At 39.0% G+C, this 20,461-nt stretch overlaps 1 protein-coding gene and 1 non-coding gene across 2 annotated transcripts; both read left to right on the top strand.

Annotated features, from left to right (window-relative positions):
• Positions 1–897: 897 nt before the first annotated feature.
• On the top strand, positions 898–1,005 carry LOC148564518 (small nucleolar RNA R71). Its single transcript, XR_015885160.1, has one exon. It is a non-coding gene; the product is annotated as a small nucleolar RNA R71 (small nucleolar RNA).
• A 13,698-nt stretch (positions 1,006–14,703) lies between these two features.
• LOC107640641 (uncharacterized) lies at positions 14,704–15,283 on the top strand. The gene is made up of 2 exons (XM_016344151.1): positions 14,704–14,829; positions 14,948–15,283. Exons 1-2 carry the CDS (start codon positions 14,704–14,706, stop codon positions 15,281–15,283), a joined length of 462 nt encoding a protein of 153 aa, XP_016199637.1.
• Positions 15,284–20,461: the final 5,178 nt, after the last annotated feature.

Genomic DNA, 20,461 nt, shown 5'->3' with positions numbered 1-20,461 from the left:
TGGAATCTCTATGGTCTCTAGATGAGCCTCAGAGTCCTTTGGTTCCCCAGAGGGAAGCTCCTTATTAACCACTGGACGTCCCAGGAGGTCTTCCTCCTTGGGATTTGCGTCCTCTCCTTCCTTTGCAGGTTCGGCCATGGCGCTTATGTCAATGGCCTTGCACTCTCCTTTTGGGTTCTCTTCTGTATTGCTTGGGAGAGTACTAGGAGGGATATCAGTGATCCTTTTACTCAGCTGGCCCACTTGTGCTTCCAGATTTCTAATGGAAGACCTTGTTTCATTCATGAAACTTACAGTGGCCTTAGATAGATCAGAGACTAGATTTGCTAAATTAGAAGTATTTTGTTCAGAGTTCTCTGTCTGTTGCTGAGTGGATGATGGAAAAGGCTTGCTATTGCTAAACCTGTTTCTTCCACCATTATTAAAGCCTTGTTGAGGCTTCTGATCCTTCCATGAGAAATTTAGATGATTTCTCCATGTTGAGTTATAGGTGTTTCCATAAGGTTCACCTAAGTAATTTACCTCTGCTATTGCAGGGTTCTCAGGATCATAGGCTTCTTCTTCAGAAGATGCCTCTTGAGTACTGTTGGATGCAGCTTGCATTCCATGCAGACTCTGAGAAATCATATTGACTTGCTGAGTCAATATTTTATTCTGAGCCAATATGGCATTCAGAGTATCAACCTCGAGAACTCCCTTCTTCATAGGCGTCCCATTGCTCACAGGATTCCTTTCAGAAATGTACATGAACTGGTTATTAGCAACCATGTCAATGAGTTCTTGAGCTTTTGCAGGCGTTTTCTTTAGGTGAATGGATCCACCTGCAGAAGTATCCAATGACATCTTAGATAACTCAGACAGAACATCATAGAATATATCCAGGATGGTCCATTCTGAAAGCATGTCAGAAGGACACTTTTTGATCAACTGTTTGTATCTTTCCCAAGCTTCATAGAGAGATTCACCTTCTTTCTGTCTGAAGGTTTGAACATCAGCTCTAAGCTTGCTCAGCTTTTGAGGAGGAAAGTACTTGGCTAAGAAAGCCGTGACCAGCTTATCCCAAGAGTTCAGGCTGTCTTTGGGTTGAGAATCCAACCATAATCTAGCTCTGTCTCTTACAGCAAAAGGGAAAAGCATGAGCCTGTAGACTTCAGGATCTACTCCATTAGTCTTAACAGTATCACATATCTGCAAGAATTCAGTTAAGAACTGAAAAGGATCTTCAGATGGAAGTCCATGAAACTTGCAGTTCTGCTGCATCAGAGAAACTAATTGAGGTTTCAGCTCAAAGTTGTTTGCTCCAATGGCAGGAATGGAGATGCTTCTTCCATGTAAATTGGAATTAGGTGCAGTAAAGTCACCAAGCATCTTCCTTACATTATTATTATTTTTGGCTGCCATCTCCTCTGCCTGTTCAAAAATTTCTGAAAGGTTATCTCTGGATTGTTGTATTTTAGCTTCTCTTAATTTTCTTTTCAGAGTTCTTTCAGGTTCTGGATCTGCTTCCACAAGAATGTTCTTATCCTTGCTCCTGCTCATATGACAAGGAAGAATGGACAGAAAAATAATAATAATAATAGAGATCCTTTATACCACAGTATAGGGATCCCTTTGTGAGTGGAAGAAAAGAGGGGGAGACAAAGCACGTGATGTAAAAGAAGAAATGCAACTGTACGAATGGAAGAGATGTGAGATGAGATGTTAGGCTATGAATGAATAAATAGAATAGGATGGGGGAGGTATAATTTTCGAAAATTATTTTGAAAAGGAGTTAGTGATTTTTGAAAATTGGTTTTTGAAAATTTGTTAGTATTTTTCGAAAATTTTTTTTTTTGAAATAAAAATAAAAATAAAAATAATTAGTTAATTAAAAAGAAATTTTTGAAAAAGGGGGAGATATTTTCGAAAATTAGAGAGAGGGAGTTAGTTAGGTAGTTTTGAAAAAGTTAAGAAACATACAAAAAGTTAGTTAGTTAGTTGAAACAAATTTTGAAAAGATAGGAAGTTAGGAAGTTAGAAAAGATATTTTGAAAAGATTTTTGAAAAAGATAAGATAAGAAGATATTTTTGAAAAGATATGATAGAAATTAGTTTTGAAAAAGATTTGATTTTTAAAATCACAATTAATGACTTGATTCACAAGAAATCATAAGATATGATTCTAGAACTTAAAGTTTGAATCTTTCTTAACAAGCAAGTAACAAACTTGAAATTTTTGAATCAAAACATTAATTGTTTATGTTATTTTCGAAAATTTGGTATAAAAATAAGAAAAAGATTTTTGAAAAATATTTTTGAAATTTTCGAAAATAACTAAGAATTTTGAAAAAGATTTGATTTTTGAAAAAGATTTTGAAAAAGATAAGATTTTCAAATTGAAAATTTGATTTGACTCATGAGAAACAACTTGATTTTAAAAATTTTTGAAAAAGTCAACTCAAATTTTCGAATTTGATGAGAGAAAAAGGGAAAGATATTTTTTTTATTTTTTTTGAATTTTTTTTTGAAAACATGAAAATTATGCAATGCATGAAATTTTTAGATCAAAACAATGAATGCATGCAAGAATGCTATGAATGTCAAGATGAACACCAAGAACACTATGAATGTCATGATGAACATCAAGAACATATTTTTGAAAAATTTTTAATGCAAAGAAAACATGCAAGACACCAAACTTAGAATTCTTTAATGCTTAGACACTAAGAATTCAAGAATGCATATGACAAACATGAAAAGACACAAAACAAAAAATCATCAAGATCAAACAAGAAGACTTACCAAGAACAACTTGAAGATCATGAAGAACACTATGAATGCATGAATTTTCGAAAAATGCAAGATGCATATGCAATTGACACCAAACTTATAATGTGACTCAAGACTCAAACAAGAAACAGAAAATATTTTTGATTTTTATGATTTTCTAATTTTTTTGGATTTTTATTTTATATTTTTCGAAAATTATATGAAAAAGAAAAAAATAAGGATTCCAAAATTTTTAATATGAATTCCAGGAATCTTGCCATGTTAGTCTAAAGCTTCAGTCCAGGAATTAGACATGGCTCACTAGCCAGCCAAGCTTTCAATGAAAGCTCCGGTCCAAAACACTAGACATGGCCAATGGCCAGCCAAGCTTCAGCAGATATGGATACTTTTCAAGTATAGAACAACTAAGTGTGTGAGAATCTCTTCTTTTGTGATGGTAAGTTGAAACTCCAGTCCAAAAGATTAGACATGGCTTACAGCCAGCCAGGATTCAACAAATCATCATGAAACACTAGAATTCATTCTTAAAAATTTTGAATAAAATTTTTTTTGAAAACATTTTTTTTTTCGAAAACAGATGAGAAAATTTTAGAAATATTTTTGAAAAATTTTTGAAAATAAAATAAAAAGAAAATTACCTAATCTGAGCAACAAGATGAACCGTCAGTTGTCCAAACACGAACAATCCCCGGCAACGGCGCCAAAAACTTGGTGCTGTTGCCGGATCAAAAGGGAATCTGGCACTGATGTTACCGGACCAAAAGCTTGCCGAAGACTCAAACAATCCCCGGCAACGGCGCCAAAAACTTGGTGCACGAAATTGTGATCTCCAGGCTCGAACAAATCCTGGTAATGGCTCCAAAGCTTGGTGCTCTGATCTTAATTCATAATTGTCACAACTTCGATACAACTAACCAGCAAGTGCACTGGGTCGTCCAAGTAATACCTTACGTGAGTAAGGGTCGAATCCCACGGAGATTGTTGGTATGAAGCAAGCTATGGCCACCTTGTAAATCTCAGTCAGGCAGATATAGAATGATAATGGAGTTTTCGAATTTAAATAATAAAATAGGGATAGAGGCACTTATGTAATTCATTGGTGAGAATTTCAGATAAGCGAATGGAGATGCTTTTCGTTCCTCTGAACCTCTGCTTTCCTGCTATCTTCATCCAGTCAGTCTTACTCCTTTCCATGGCTGGCTTTATGCAAGGGCATCACCGTTGTCAGTGGCTACATCCCCTCCTCTCAGTGAAAGATATGCTCACATGCTCTGTCACAGCACGACCAATCATCTGTCGGTTCTCGATCATGCTGGAATAGGATTCACCCTCCTTTTGCGTCTGTCACTAACGCCCAGCACTCGTGAGTTTGAAGCTCGTCACAGTCATTCAATCATTGAATCCTACTCAGAATACCACAGACAAGGTTTAGACCTTCCGGATTCTCTTGAATGCCGCCATCATTCTAGCTTACGCCACGAAGATTCTGGTTAGGAGATCTAAGAGATATTCATTCTAGCTTTATTCATGTAGAACGGAAGTGTTTGTCAGGCACGCGTTCATAAGGGAGATGGTGATGAGCGTCACACATAATCATCACCTTCATCACGTTCTTGGGTGCGAATGGATATCTTAGAAGCGAAATAAGAAGAATTGAATAGAGAACAGTAGTACTTTGCATTAATCTTTGAGGAACAGCAGAGCTCCATACCTTAATCTATGGAGTGTAGAAACTCTACCGTATGAAAATACATAAGTGAAGGTCCAGGCATGGCCGAGATGGCCAGCCCCCAAAACGTGATCAAAGGATCATAAGGTAATCCAAAGATCCTAAGATGATCCCAAGATCTCTAATACAATAGTAAGAGGTCCTATTTATAATAAACTAGTCACTAGGGTTTACATGAGTAAGTAATTGATGCATAAATCCACTTCCGGGGCCCACTTGGTGTGTGTTTGGGCTGAGCTTAAGTGTTGCACGTGCAGAGGTCATTTGTGGAGTTGAACGCCAGTTTCTGTGCCAGTTTGGGCGTTCAACTCTGGTTTTGGATCCTTTTCTGGTGCTGGACGCCAGATTTGGGCAGAAGGCTGGCGTTGAACGCCAGTTTACGTCGTCTATTCTTGGCCAAAGTATGGACTATTATATATTGCTGGAAAGCCCTGGATGTCTACTTTCCAACGCAATTGGAAGCGCGCCATTCCGAGTTCTGTAGCTCCAGAAAATCCACTTTGAGTGCAGGGAGGTCAGAATCCAACAGCATCAGCAGTCCTTCTTCAACCTCTGAATCTGATTTCTACTCAAGTCCCTCAATTTCAGCCAGAAAATACCTGAAATCACAGAAAAACACACAAACTCATAGTAAAGTCCAGAAATGTGAATTTAACATAAAAACTAATGAAAACATCCCTAAAAGTAACTAGATCCTACTAAAAACATACTAAAAACAATGTCAAAAAGCGTATAAATTATCTGCTCATCAACAGCATCCTGATTCTGCATATTGGACATCACCTCTTCTCAAAATGCTTTACTATCTCGAATCTCTTTGCTTATGCCTTCAAGTAGATTCTCAATCTTTGAGATTCTGCCATCTAATGATGATAGGTCATGCTGAGGAGGGTTATTCTGGCCTTGATATGAATGTGGAGAGGTGTTGTTATAAGGTTATTGATATGGTCTAGATGTGAAGTGTTGGTGGGCTGCATTGTTTGGATTTGGGAGTCTTTGATCAAGGCTTTGGTCTTGTTAATTTCCCCACCCAAAGTTTGGGTGATTCCTCCATCCAGGGTTGTAGGTCTTGGAGTATGGATCATGGTTTTGCCTAGGTGAATTCCCAATGTAGTTGGCTTGCTCCTGACTACCCTCTGCTTCTTCATTCACTCCTTCTTGGGTTGTTGATGAAGTGGAGATTGCTGCTACTTGGTTCCTCTCCATCTTCTTGGTGAGGTCAGCCAGCTGCTGGGTAATGAGCTTGTTTTGGGCCAGCAGAGCATCTACATTGTTTAGCTCCATTACTCCTCTTGTGTTCCTCTTTCGGAAGCATAGAAGTAGTCATTCTCTGCTACAGTTTCAATGACATCTATGGCCTCCTCAATGGTCTTCTTCTTGTTCAAAGATCCTCCGGATGAATGGTCTACGGCCTTCTTTGACTCATAAGAGAGCCCTTCATAGAAAATGTGCAACTGCACCCATTCATTGAACATATCGGGTGGCACCTCCTTGTTAGGTCTTTAAACCTTTCCCATGCTTCATATAGAGTCTCACCATCTTGTTGCCTGAAAGTTTGGACCTCAGCTCTCAGCCTATTGATTCGTTGAGGAGGGTAAAATCTTGCTAAGAATTTGTTCACCACATCTTCCCAAGTTATCAAGCTCTCCCTTGGGAAAGACTCCAGCCACTTGGCTGCTTTATCCTTGAGTGAGAATGGAAATAAGAGCAGTCTATAGGCGTCAGGATGAACACCATTAGACTTCACTATGTCACATATTCTCAGGAAGGTGGTTAGATGTTGCTTGGGGTCCTCTTGGACACTTCTTCCGAACGAACAGTTGTTCTGAACAAGGGTGATGAGCTGTGGTTTTAGTTCAAAATTGTTGGCATGGATGGTTGGCTTTTGAATGCTACTTCCACAGTTTCCTGGGTTTGGATTGATGTAAGAGCCTAAAACTCTTCTATCCTCCCCAGCATGATTTGCTCGACCTCTTCCGCCATGGTTGTAAGCCTCTTCTTCGTGATGGTTTTTCATGTTTTCTTCCATGTTTGATTCAAAGTATTCCTCAAAGTGTTCCTCCTCTTCTTCAGCACCAACTACACGTTTTTCTCTTGCCTCCCTCCTTAGTCTAAGGAAGGTTCTCTCAGGTTCAGAATCAAAGGAAGTTGAAGCCCTGCTTCTTCTCCCTGTCATACAACCAACAAGTACAAGCAAAGAAAATAGGTGCAGAAAGTATATCTGTCAGAATTACTGTTAGTGTGAGTGATGCAATATATCAAACAGTTAGTGGGTTAGTGAGATGAATGGTAAATAACAAAGAAAAAGTAGGGGGAAGGGAATAAATTAACTAAAACAGGAAGTAAATGACTCAAACAGAAAATTAAATCAAACAAAAATAAAATGCTCAATCTAGTTATCCTCCAATCTAATCATTGTTGATGCACAATCAATCCCCGGCAACGGCGCCATAAACTTGATGCACGGAAAACTTGTCTCTTAACAAATTTCCTTCGGCAAGTGTACCAAATTTTTCGTCAAGTAAAAACTCACAATAGAGTGAGGTCGAATCCCACAAGGATTGATTGATCAAGCAACTTTAATTAGAGGAATTTTCTTGTTGAGCGAATCCAGGATTTGAGTTTAGAATTGCAGAAAATAAAATGGCGGGAAGGTATATGACAGAAAAAGTAAATGCTAGAATTAAAGAACTTAAAGTAAATTACTGAAGTAAATTGCAGAATTGTAAATGGAAATGGGGGAATTTTTCATAAGAGTAAATAACAGAAATTAAAGAGAATGGGTAAGATCAGAAATGGGATGTTCATTGGGCTTAGGAGATGTTGCGTTCTCCGGATCAATTTCATTTTCATCTCTTTCTCAATCAATGCACTCATTGATCTCCTTGGAAATCTTAAGTGATTGAATTACAATTTCTTGTAATTCAATCTCTCAAATCTTGGTCAATAGCCAATTCCTTGGTCAATTGCTCATGAGAAGAGATGAAGTATTGATGAGCGGATAATTTATACGCTTTTTGGCATTGTTTTTAGTATGATTTTAGTAGAATCTAGTTACTTTTAGGGATGTTTTCATTAGTTTTTATGTTAATTCACATTTCTAGACTTTACTATGAGTTTGTGTGTTTTTCTGTGATTTTAGGTATTTTCTGGCTGAAATTGAGGGACTTGAGCAAAAATCAGATTCAGAGGTTGAAGAAGGACTGCAGATGCTGTTGGATTCTGACCTCCTTGTACTCAAAGAGGATTTTCTGGAGCTACAGAACTAGAAATGGCGCGCTTCCAATTGCGTTGGAAAGTGGACATCTAGGGCTTTCCATAAATGTATAATAGTCTATACTTTTCCCAAGTTTAGATGACGTAAACTGGCGTTCAACGCCAGTTCTCTGCCCAATTCTGGCATCCAGCGCCAGAAACAAGTTGCAAAGTGGAGTTCAACGCCCAAACTGGCACCAAAACTGGCTTTCAACTCCAGGAATAACCTCTACACGTGTAACACTCAAGCTCAGCCCAAGCACACACCAAGTGGGCCCCGGAAGTGGATTTATGCATCAATTACTTACTTCTGTAAACTCTAGTGGCTAGTTTATTATAAATAGGACTTTTTACTATTGTATTAGACATCTTTGGACCCCTGGTTCTTAGATCAGAGGGGCTGGCCATTCGGCCATGCATGGACCTTTCACTTATGTATTTTTAACGGTAGAGCTTCTACACTCCATAGATTAAGGTGTGGAGCTCTGTTGTTCCTCAAAGATTAATGCAAAGTACTACTATTTTTTATTCAACTCATCTTATTTTGCTTCTAAGATATTCATTTGCACTTCAACCTGAATGTGATGAATGTGACAATCATCATCATTCCCTATGAACGCGTGCCTGACAACCACTTCCGTTCTACATTAGATTGAATAAGTATCTCTTAGATCTCTTAATCAGAATCTTCGTGGTGTAAGCTACAATGATGGCGGCATTCAAGAGAATTCGGAAAGTCTAAACCTTGTCTGTGGTATTCCGAGTAGGATTCAATGATTGAATGACTGTGACGAGCTTCAAACTCGCGATTGCTGGGCGTAGTGACAGACGCAAAAGGATAGTAAATCCTATTCCAGCATGATCGAGAACCGACAGATGAATAGCCGTGCCGTGACAGGGTGCGTTGACCATATTCACTGAGAGGATAGGATGTAACCATTGACAAGGGTGATGCCTCCAGACAATTAGCCGTGCCGTGACAGGGCATTTGGATCATTTTCCCGAGAGAAGACCGAAAGTAGCCATTGACAATGGTGATGCATTACATAAAGCCAGCCATGGAAAGGAGTAAGACTGATTGGATGAAGATAGCAGGAAAGCAGAGGTTCAGAGGAACGAAAGCATCTCTATTCGCTTATCTGAAATTCTCACCAATGATTTACATAAGTGTTTCTATCACTATTTTATTAATTATTTTCGAAAACCCCATTACTATTTTATATCCGCCTGACTGAGATTTACAAGGTGACCATAGCTTGCTTCATACCAACAATCTCCGTGGGATTCGACCCTTACTCACGTAAGGTATTACTTGGACGACCCAGTGCACTTGCTGGTTAGTTGTGCGAAGTTGTGAACCATGGTATTGGCATCATGTTTTTGGCGCCATTACCAGGGAAAGAAAGAGCGATGAATTTTACATAATCAAAGTGTAATCACAATTTCTGTGCACCAAGTTTTTGGCGCCGTTGCCGGGGATTGTTCGAGTTTGGACAACTGACGGTTCATCTTGTTGCTCAGATTAGGTAACTTTCTTTTTGTTTTGTTTTCAAAAATTTTTCAAAAATCTTTCAAAAATTTTTCCTTTGTTTTCGAAAAAAATTTTAAAATAAAAATGTTTTCAAAAATAAATTATTCTATGGCTTCAAAACTTTCAATAATAAATTCTAGAGTTTCATGGTAACATATTGAATCCTATCTGGCTGAAAAGCCATACCCAAACTCCTTTGGGATTGGTCTTCAACTAATCACCTCAATGGATGTAAATCCATTCTAAAGCTTGACTGGCTATTAAGCCATGTCTAACCCTTAGATTGGAGCTTTAGACTAAAGAGTACAAGATTCCTGGAATTCATATTAAAGATTTTGAAATCCTTATTTTTCTTTTTTTTAAATCAATTTTCGAAAAAAAAACACAAAAAAAAATTAGAAAAATCATATAAATCAATTTACAAGGTGACCATAGCTTGCTTCATACCAACAATCTCCGTGGGATTCGACCCTTACTCACTTAAGGTATTACTTGGACGACCCAGTGCACTTGCTGGTTAGTTGTGCGAAGTTGTGAACCATGGTATTGGCATCATGTTTTTGGCGCCATTACCAGGGAAAGAAAGAGCGATGAATTTTACATAATCAAAGTGTAATCACAATTTCTGCGCACCAAGTATGGTCACTGATTATACCACATGCATTTCCCAAATCAAGTGTTGAGAGGATTATAGTCACATATCCATCCAAACCCAATTTGGTCCAGCATGAGAAAGCATTTCTAGCTTGATCTCTTCATTCCTCTTTCAAGGTTCAGAAGAGATCCAAGTATGAATAGCTTCTTTTCCAAGATAACTACCCAATTGGATGAAGATCGAAAGCTTTCAAGTAAAATCAAGAGAAAAGATAGAAGAAGAATAATGAAAACTAGTATTGATCCATCAAATTACAACAGAGCTCCCTAACCCAATGAAAGGGGTTTAGTTGTTCATAGCTCTGGAAAATGAAAACAAAGATGGAGAATACATGATGAAAACTAGAAGTGCAGAGAAAGTAAATACAGAGAGTAATTCTATGCTCAGAGGCTCCCTATATTTTCCAACTCCCAAAATAATTCAAAGTTACTCCTATATATACTACTCTTCTACTCTTCTAGTTGGTTCTCCAAGTCTTGGGTCTGGGCCTTTGGATCTTGAGTTTGAAGCAGTTATCTTCTTCATTGGGCTTGGCTTTACTTGCAAAGAGAAATTGTGAAGTGGGCAGAGACTTTGGCTCAGGACGTTAGTGGTGTTAACGTTCAGTGAAAATATGGGTTCGAGAACGTTAGTGACATTCAACTTTTTCACTAACATTCCTTACCCAAGTAAGAGTCACGTTAACCTCAACATTAGTGGCCCAAACGTTGCCACTAACGTTGCCTCTTTGTCCTTCGTGCACGTTATTGGGACTCAACTTTCCCAATAATGTTGAGAAGCCTCCCCCTTCCCAACGTTAGAGTCCACGTTAACTTAGTAAACGTGGCTCTTTTAACGTAGGCTTGCCAACCTTCGAGAACGTTAGTGACACTTAACATTGTCACTAACGTTCCAATGTGCCCCTTAGCTCCCACGTTAGAGTCCACGTTAACTAGGTTAACGTGGCTTCTAATATGGCCTATGCTAGCCATCTCCAACGTTAGTGACAAAGTTGAGTGTCACTAACGTTGGTTCAACATTCCCTTATCCACGTTAGCTTCCACGTTAACTAAGTTAACGTGGGAGTTAACGTGGCTCATGGTGGCATGTGTGGGCTCCTTCCAACGTTAGTGACAATGTTGGGTGTCACTAACGTTGGCGTCACCTCCCTTCCTCACGTTAGCTTCCACGTTAACTAGGTTAACGTGGGAGTTAACCTGGCCTAGTGTGACTTGGCCAACGTTAGTGATAATGTTGAATGTCACTAACGTTGGCTTCCCCCTTTTCTTCTTAACGTTAGAGGCCACGTTAACTAAGTTAACGTGGTGACTAACGTGGCCACTTATGAGCTTGGTCCAACATTAGTGATAATGTTAAGTGTCACTAACGTTGGCTCCATTTCCTTTCTTCCACGTTAGAGTTCACATTAACTTAGTTAACGTGACTCTTAACGTGGCAATGATGGCTTCGAGACCGTTATTGGCAATCACTTTTCTCATTAACTTTGCAAGTTACTCCCATTCCACGTTAGTGTTAACGTTAGTGTAACTAACGTAGCCACTAATGTGGTTCTTCTTTGCTTCCTTTGTCCTGAAATCAAGCAATAAAGTGCATCAAAGTTCTAGTCCAAGTCAAGGGAAATGCAACATCCAATTTGTCCTTAAATTCATGCAAAATCCTCATGAAATCATGTAAAGTGCACAATGTATGCTTGAATCAAGATGTAAGTGAATATCTACCCAAAACTAGCTTATTTCCTAAGAAAATGCATGAAACTACCCTAAAAATAGTAAAGAAAAGGTGGGGTGAAATGCCCTGGCATCAAATTCATGTCTGAAGGACCGGTGGTGGTGAAGGGATACTATTTGAATTCTATTGTGGTAAATTGTATTGGAATTGAATGTCAGAGTTTCATACTATTAGCTGCAAATGTGTGGGGCGAGGAATAGAGTTTGAACCATATTTCGATTGTGAACGAATTCATCCTTCTCGAGAAATTGAGTTTCCAATTGAGCTGGTGCCTGGAGCAGGACCAATCTCAATTGTGACCTACCGAATGTTACCGTTGGAGCTGGCTGAGCTTAAGGCTCAATTGAAGGAATTGATGAGAAAGAACTTTATCCGACCAAGTATTTCTCCGTGGGGAGCACCAGTTTTATTGGTGAAGAAAAAGGGTGGAAGTATGCGGCTGTGTGTAGATTATAGACAATTAAACAAAGTCACAGTAAAGAATAAATACCCATTGCCAAGAATAGATGATCTGATGGACCAATTGCCGGGAGATGGAGTCTTTTCTAAGATTGACTTGAGGTCTGAATATCACCAGATAAGAGTAAGAGACGAAGTTATTCCAAAAACTACTTTCAAAACCCACTATGGCCACTATGAATACACAGTAATGCCATTTGGGTTAACCAAATCCCTGGTGGTGTTTATGGACTATATGAACCGGATATTCTATCCTTTCTTGGATAAATTCATCATCATCTTCATTGATGACATTCTCTACTCTAAGACCGAAGAAGAGCATGTAGAACACATGCAGATCGTGCTGCAAATTCTAAAAGAAAGGAAATTAGGGGCAACCAACATCAGTGACGGAAATCAAAAGCTTCTTAGGTTTGGCGGGATATTATCAGAGGTTTATCCAAGGATTTTTACAAATTGCGCTGCCTTTGACAAAGCTAACCTGAAAGGATGCGCCATTTGTCTGGACATTAGAATGTGAAAGCTTTCAAGCCTTGAAGCAGAAATTGACTACAGCGCCTGTGCTTATGTTGCTGATGCCTAGGCATCTTAGGCTAGTTTCACAAGCCTTTTTCATAAGTTTTCATTAGGTTTCATGCACTTTCTTGAGCATTAAGTAAGCATTTGGATGAGAATTTCATACATAACTTGATTCAATCAAACATGGTTAATTAGGTGCATTTTCATGAGATTTATGCAAGAATTTACTTGATGTTATGAATGATACAAAATCTTGTGATTTTGGCATGACTTTGATGCATTTGTTTGGCTGATGAGAGGTGAAGAGAAGCAGAAGAATGGTAAGGAAGAAGAAGAGAAGGCAATATTGGAGCCAAAGCTGGCTTACCAACATTCCTCAAACGTTCGCTAAGAGGAACGGAAGGAAACGTTGAAGCCAAAGCTAGCTCACCAACGTTGCCTCAAACGTTGATGAAGAGAAGGAGAAGGCAACGTTGGAGCCAAAGTTGGCCCTCCAACGTTGGCTCAAACGCTCCAAGCTCAAGGTGCAACGTTAGTGGCCAAGTTGGCTTACCAACGTTGCTGGCAACGTTGAGAATAGATGGTGCCAACGTTGGAGATTGGGAAAATTTGCTAGGACGCGTATGCGTCGATGACGCGTACGCGTGATTATGCATTTTCACCTAGTTTCGCACACGCATGAGTGACGCGCACGCGCAAAATTCTGTTTTGACGTGTACACGTAGACAACGTGCACGCGTGGGCGAATAAACGTTGGTGCACTAACGTTGGGTCTAACGTTGGATCCAACGTTGGGTCAAACGTTAATGGCAAACGTCCAAGCACTATTTTGCAACGTTTGACCCAACGTTCTCTTTGTGTAAACGTTAACACCAACATTACTTCCAACTTCAATACAATTGGCACCCATACAGAGTATGAACATTAGTTTTGCAAATGTCCTCATCAACGTCACTAAGAGCCACTCTCAACTAGCTTCAATAAAGGCCAAAGCCCACATCCAAAGACTTCGAGACTGAATGAAGAAAGTGTATAAATAGCATAGAGTTTAAGTTAGAAAGTAGAGTAGAAGGCTGGGATCATTTTTTCTGTACTCTTTTCTTTTCTGTTTGAATTGAGCTATGAACAACTAAAACCCTTTTCATTGTGTTAGGGAGCTCTATTGTAATTCAATGGATCAATCATAGTTTTCATTCTTCTTCTTTCCTTTCTCTTTGATTTACTTGAAAGCTTTTGATCTTCATCCAATTGGGTAGTTGTCTTTGAAGAGAAGCTTCTCATACTTGGATTTCCTTTAAACCTTGGAAGAGGAATAAGAAAATCAAGCTAGAAATGCTTTCTCATGTTGGACCGGATTGGGGGTTGGATAGATATAGTGACATATAATCCTACTAATACTTTGATTTGAAAATACATATGGTATAATCAGTGACCATACTTCATCTCTTCCCATGAGCAATTAGATCAAAGAATTGGGAAATTGTTCAAGCTTAGAGAGATTGAATTACCAAGGAATTGGAATTCAATCACCTAAGATTGCCAAGAGATCAATGAGTTACATGGATTGAGGAAGAGATGAGAATGAACTTGATCCAGAGAACACAATATCTCCTGAACCCAATAAACTCCCCACTCTCTGATCTACCCTTTCTTTATTTTCTGTTGTTTCCTTTTATGTTCAACAACCCCCATTCCCATTTAATTTCTTGCAATTTACTTTCTGCACTCTACATTCCGCCATTTATTTTCTGTCATTTACATTCCTTGCTATTTACGTTTCCCGCCATTTAATTTTCTGCAATTCTAAATTCAAATCTGCTTAGTTCAACTAGAACACTCCTCCGATTAAAGTTGCTCAACCAATCAATTTCTGTGGAATTCGTCCTCACTCTATTGTGAGTTTTTACTTGATGACAATTTGGTATACTTGCCGAGGGAAATTTTGTAGAGATACAAGATTTCAAGCATCAATTACCTGAGTCTAATGAGTTGTTTGAGGTGTATTGTGATGCTTCATTGAAGGGATTGGGATGTGTGCTGATGCAACACCGAAATGTCATGGCATATACTTCTCGACAATTGAGATCGCATGAAATAAACTTTTCGACTCAAGACTTGGATCTTGCCGCGGTTGTGTTTTCGTTAAAAGTCTGGTGGCATTACCTATATGGGGTTAAATTTCAAGTTTTCTCTTATTCCACGAGTTTGATATATCTGTTTAATCAGAAGGAGCTGAATATGTGCCAGAGAAGGTGGATGGAGTTGCTGAATGACTATGATTTCGAATTGAATTATCTTCCAGGATGGCAGATGCTTTGAGCCAAATATCATGATGTGTCGCTTGGATGATGGTAATGAAGAGATGCTGTTAAGGGAGTTTGAAAACCTCAACTTGGGCGTCAGAGAAGTAGCAGGTAATTTGTGTTTGAACCAATTGGATGTATCTGGTGATTTCAAGACTGAGATTCAGAAGGCCCAGCTGAATGATCAAAAGATGCGAAGAATGATGCAAGCAGTTGAACATAAGGAACCAAGAGAAGTCACCCAAGACAGAGAAGGAGTACAGAGGTATAAGGGAAGAATCTATATACCGAATGTGGCACATTTGAGGCAAGATGTGCTAACAAAAGCTCACTAGAGTAAGTTCTCAATTCATCAAAGGAGTACCAAAATGTATCATGACCTAAAGATAATGTCCTGGTGGCCGGGAATGAAGAGCGATGTGGCATTACACGTTTCTAAGTGCTTAACATGTCAGAAAGTAAAAATCGAACAGCAGAGACCATCTGGGACCCTACAACCATTGGAAATTCTGCATTGGAAGTGGGAAAGTATTGCAATGGATTTCATGTCTGGATTGCCAAGGACTCAGGCAGTGTTTCATATAGTTAGGGTGATTATGGATCGGTTGTTGAAGTCATCTCACTTCTTGCCTATTCAGATTAACTATACTTTCGAGGAGTTAGCACGCTTATACATTAAGGATATTGTAAGGTTTCATGGTGTACCTACCATCATAGTGATGTCATGAAAATTTGTCTCTCAACAAATTTCCACCCGCAAGTGTACCGGATTGTCGTTAAGCAAAATTACACTATAGAGTGAGGTCGAATCCCATAGGAATTGGTTGGTTGATCAATGTTAATTGGAGAATTGTTCTAGTTTAACTGAATCAGATTAGAAATTGGGAGTAGAGAAAGTAAATTGGCGAGAAACTTAAAGTGCAAGAAATGTAAATAATTGAATGTAAATAATAGAAATTAAAGTGCAGAAACTTAAATTGCAAGAAATTAAAAGGGAATGGGGAATTAAGCATCAAATTAAATAGCATAATGTAAAGAGAATGGGTGAGATCAGAATATGGGGATTCATTAGGTTTTAGGAGATATTGAACTCTACGGATCAAATCATTCTTATCCCTTCCTCAATCAACGCATTCATTGACTTTGCTTGGCAATCTTAGGTGATTGGATTCCAATGTCTTGGCTCACCAATCTCTCTAAGCTTAAATAATTGCCCAATGTCTTGATTTAATTACTTATGGGAAGAGATGAAGTTCGGTCACTGATTATACCACACAAATTCATAGATCAAAGTCTTGGTAGGATTACATGTCACGATATCCATCCAACCCCCAATCTAATCCAATGTGAGAAAGCATTTCTAGCATGAATTCCTCATCCCTCTCTCAAGGATCAGAGGAATTCCAATTATGAATAGCTTCTCTGTCAAGACAACCATCCAATTGAATTAAGATCGAAAGCTTTCTAGCAAAAATCCAGAGAAAAGAAAGAAGAAGAAGAATGAAAACTGTTATTGATCCATTGAATTACAATAGAGCTCCCTAACCCAATGAAAGGGGTTTAGTTGTTCAAAGCTCTCATAATGGAAAATGAAATTGAAAAGTACATTGCAGAATGAAAAAGTGCAGAGAAAAATTGGGCAGATTTTCAGTACTCAGTGCGTCAGCCCCCTAACTTATACTCTAAGCTATTTATACACTTTCAAGTCATCTGAATTGGGCTTTTGGCCTTTTTTGAAGTTGATTTAATTGGCTCCCAATGCTGTTGAGAAGAGAGAGGTGCTCAATTATGCAATTCTGATATCAACATTTGAGTCAACGTTCTTGGGCAAACGTTGAGTCAAACGTTCTTTAGGAAAAAAGGATTCTGGTTGCTACAATCAACGTTTGACTCAACGTTGGGTGCCAATGTTCGCTTGTTCACGCGTACGCATGGATGAGCCATTTTACCCCTTCACGCGTCTGCGTTGCCTATGCGTGTGCGAGTTTGGGACCAAAATGCACATCCATGCGTGCGCGTCACCTACGCGTGCGCGTGGATGCAAATTCCGCAATTCCAATTTTTGAAAGGCTACCGAAGATGTTAGCTCCGGCGTTGGAGTGGCAACATTTCCTCCAATGCTAGCCTATCCACGTGTACGCATCACCTACGCGTGCGCGTGGATTGTCACAATTCACGCTCACGCGTACGCGTCATGTACGCGTGCGCGTCGATGCTATTTTCCAAATTCAAGAGTTGGACCACATATCGCGAACCTTGGACTTGGCGTTGGATTGGCAACGCTCCCTCCAACGTTGGCCTATCCACGCGTGCGCGTTATCTACGCGTGCGTGTGGATTGTCAAAAGTCACAATCCACGCATGCGCGTATAGCACGGGTACGCTTCACAACAATTTTTCTAATTTCCAGAAAGCACTCTCTATCAACTAGCGTTGGAGGTAACGTTGGCTCACCAATGTTCCCTCCAACTTGAGTATCAGAATTATGCAAAACTTTTGCTCTGCCTCTCCTTCCAACGTTTGAGGCAATGTTGGTAGTCCAACTTTGGCCACCAACGTTGCTTCCCTTTCTTCTTTCCATGGCCATTTCTTCAACTTCATTCCAGGTACTTCTTCACCTATCATCAATCAATACAAGCATCAAAGTCTTGCTAAAGTCATGAGAATTTGCATCATTCTTAGCACACAAGTAATTATGGCATAAATCTCATAAAATTGCATCAAATTAACCAGTGTTGAATGAATCAAGGCATACATAAATTTTTAACCCAATTGCTTACTTAGAGCTCAAGAAAGTGCATAAAACCTACTAAAAGCAAAAGAAAAAGCTAGTGAAACTAGCCTAAGATGTCATGAAAACTTGTCTCTCAACAAATTTCCACTGGCAAGTGTACCAGATATTGTAAGATTGCATGGTGTACCTACCATCATAGTGATGTCATGAAAACTTGTCTCTCAACAAATTTCCACCGGCAAGTGTATCGGATTGTCATTAAGTAAAAACTCACTATAGAGTGAGGTCGAATCCCATAGGGATTGGTTGGTTGATCAATGTTAATTGGAGAATTGTTCTAGTTGAACTGAATCAGATTTGAAATTGGGATTACAGAAAGTAAATTGGTGGAAAACTTAAAGTGCAAGAAATGTAAATAGTTGAATGTAAATAATAGAAATTAAAGTGCAGAAGGTAAATTGCATGAAATTAAAGTGCAGAAACTTAAATTGCAAGAAATTAAAAGGGAATGGGGAATTAAGCATCAAATTAAATAGCAGAATGTAAAGAGAATGGGTGAGATCAGAATATGGGGATTCATTGGGTTTTAGGAGATATTGAACTCTTCGGATCAAATCATTCTTATCCCTTCCTCAATCAATGCATTCATTGACTTTGCTTGGCAATCTTAGGTGATTGGATTCCAATGTCTTGGCTCACCAATCTCTCTAAGCTTGAACAATTGACCAATGTCTTGATTTAATTGCTCTTGAGAAGAGATGAAGTTCGGTCACTGATTATACCACACAAATTCATAGATCAAAGTATTGGTAGGATTACATGTCACGATATCCATCCAACCCCCAATCTAATCCAATGTGAGAAAGCATTTCTAGCATGAATTCCTCATCCCACTCTCAAGGATCAGAGAAATTCCAATTATGAATAGTTTCTCTGTCAAGACAACCATCCAATTAAATTAAGATCGAAAGCTTTCTAGCAAAAATCCAGAGAAAAGAAACAAGAAGAAGAATGAAAATAGTTATTGATCCATTGAATTACAATAGAGCTCCCTAACCCAATGAAAGGGGTTTAGTTGTTCAAAGCTCTCAGAGTGGGAAATGAAATTGAAAAGTACATTGCAGAATGAAAAAGTGCAGAGAAAAATTGGGCAGAGTTTCAGTACTCAGCGCGTCAGCCCTCCTAACTTAAACTCTAAGCTATTTATACACTTTCATCAACTGATCTTCAAGTCATCTGAATTAGGCTTTTGGCCTTTGTTGAAGTTGATTTTATTGGCTCCCAATTCTGTTGAGAAGAGAGAGGTGCTCAATTGTGCAATTCTGATATCAGCGTTGGAGTCAACGTTCTTGGGCAAACGTTGAGTCAAACATTCTTTAGGAAAAAAGGATTCTGGTTGCTGCAATCAACGTTTGACTCAACGTTGGGGTGCCAACGTTTGCTTGTCCACGAGTACGCATGGATGAGCCATTTTACCCCTTCACGCATCTACGTTGCCTATGCGTGTGCGAGTTTGGGACCAAAATGCACATCCATGCGTGTGCGTGACCTACGCGTGCGCGTGGATGCAAATTCCCCAATTCCAATTTTTGAAAGGCTATCGAAGATGTTAGCCCCAGCGTTGGAGTGGCAACGTTCTCTCCAACACTAGCCTATCCACGTGTACACATCACCTACGCGTACGCATTGGACCACATGTCGCGAACGTTGGACTTGGCGTTGGACTGGCAACGCTCCCTCCAACGTTGGCCTATCCACGCGTGTGATGAACGTAAATATTCGTATGCCGGTTAGAAACTAACAATGAATCCGGTCGTGAGTATAGTCTAACCAACACGTAAATACCGCATCAAACAATTCTAAAATCTATAACCGAGAGTATTGATCTCGGGTCGTTCTCCCTAGGAATTGCCTTAGAATGCTCATGACATCAATTAGTATCTAAGCAAAGTCTAGCCCTATGTAACAATCAAACAAACAATCAATCAAGAGAGAAATGCAAATATTCACATATTAACATATTTACACTAACCAATAGAATGGCACACATAAGCAATTCCTTGACAACGGCGCCATTTTGATGAACATAAATATTCGAATGCCGGTTAGAAACTAACAATGAATCCGGTCGTGAGTATAGTCTAACCAACACGCAAATACCGCATCAAACAATTCTAAAATCTATAACCGAGAGTATTGATCTCGGGTCGTTCTCCCTAGGAATTGCCTTAGAATTCTCATCATTGATTAGGAAAGCCTTTGTGGTTTTGGGAGTAGGTGTAAGAATTCAAGTTAACAAAAGTAAACGACAATTAATTGAGATAAAAGCCTTGGCTAGGGGTAAGCATTGGAAGTTCCATCATTATAGCCTCCTCCAATTATGATAAGGATTGATTATTGCTTCACTTAGTTAACCCCCTAACAATGGAGGAAAGTCAAGTGAGAGTAATTAACTTGAGTCACAAGTCCTAGTCTCACCCTTAGGAAGTCTAGCTTTATTGCACTCCAAGTCAATTAGCAACTTCTCAATTCATAATCTACAATTGATATCCACTATTCAAGTGTCTCCAATAACTCAACCCCTAAGCCAAGTGAGAGAAATCTACTCCATAACTAGGGTTGTCATTATCACAAACAATTGGTAGGCAATTATAGAAGACATATTGTAATTGAGAGAAGAGAATTGAATCAAAGCTATCTAATCCAAGCAATCATCAACAATCAAACAATTGAATGAAATTACACAATTCATCAATCCAAAATCAAGGTAACAAAGTCAA

The sequence above is a fragment of the Arachis ipaensis genome, chromosome B5 (genome assembly GCF_059453495.1).
Source record: "Arachis ipaensis isolate K30076 ecotype BB chromosome B5, ASM5945349v1, whole genome shotgun sequence".
NCBI lineage: Eukaryota > Viridiplantae > Streptophyta > Magnoliopsida > Fabales > Fabaceae > Arachis > Arachis ipaensis.
This window is presented reverse-complemented; position numbering and strand designations above follow the sequence as displayed.

What these genes read in the sequence shown, in the direction of transcription:
- LOC107640641 (XM_016344151.1), top strand. Translation starts at nt 14,704, where the DNA reads ATGGCATATACTTCTCGACAATTGAGATCGCATGAAATAAACTTTTCG. An exon ending in TATATGGGGTTAAATTTCAA is followed by an intron (nt 14,830 to 14,947) that starts GTTTTCTCTTAT and finishes ATTATCTTCCAG; the next exon opens with GATGGCAGATGCTTTGAGCC.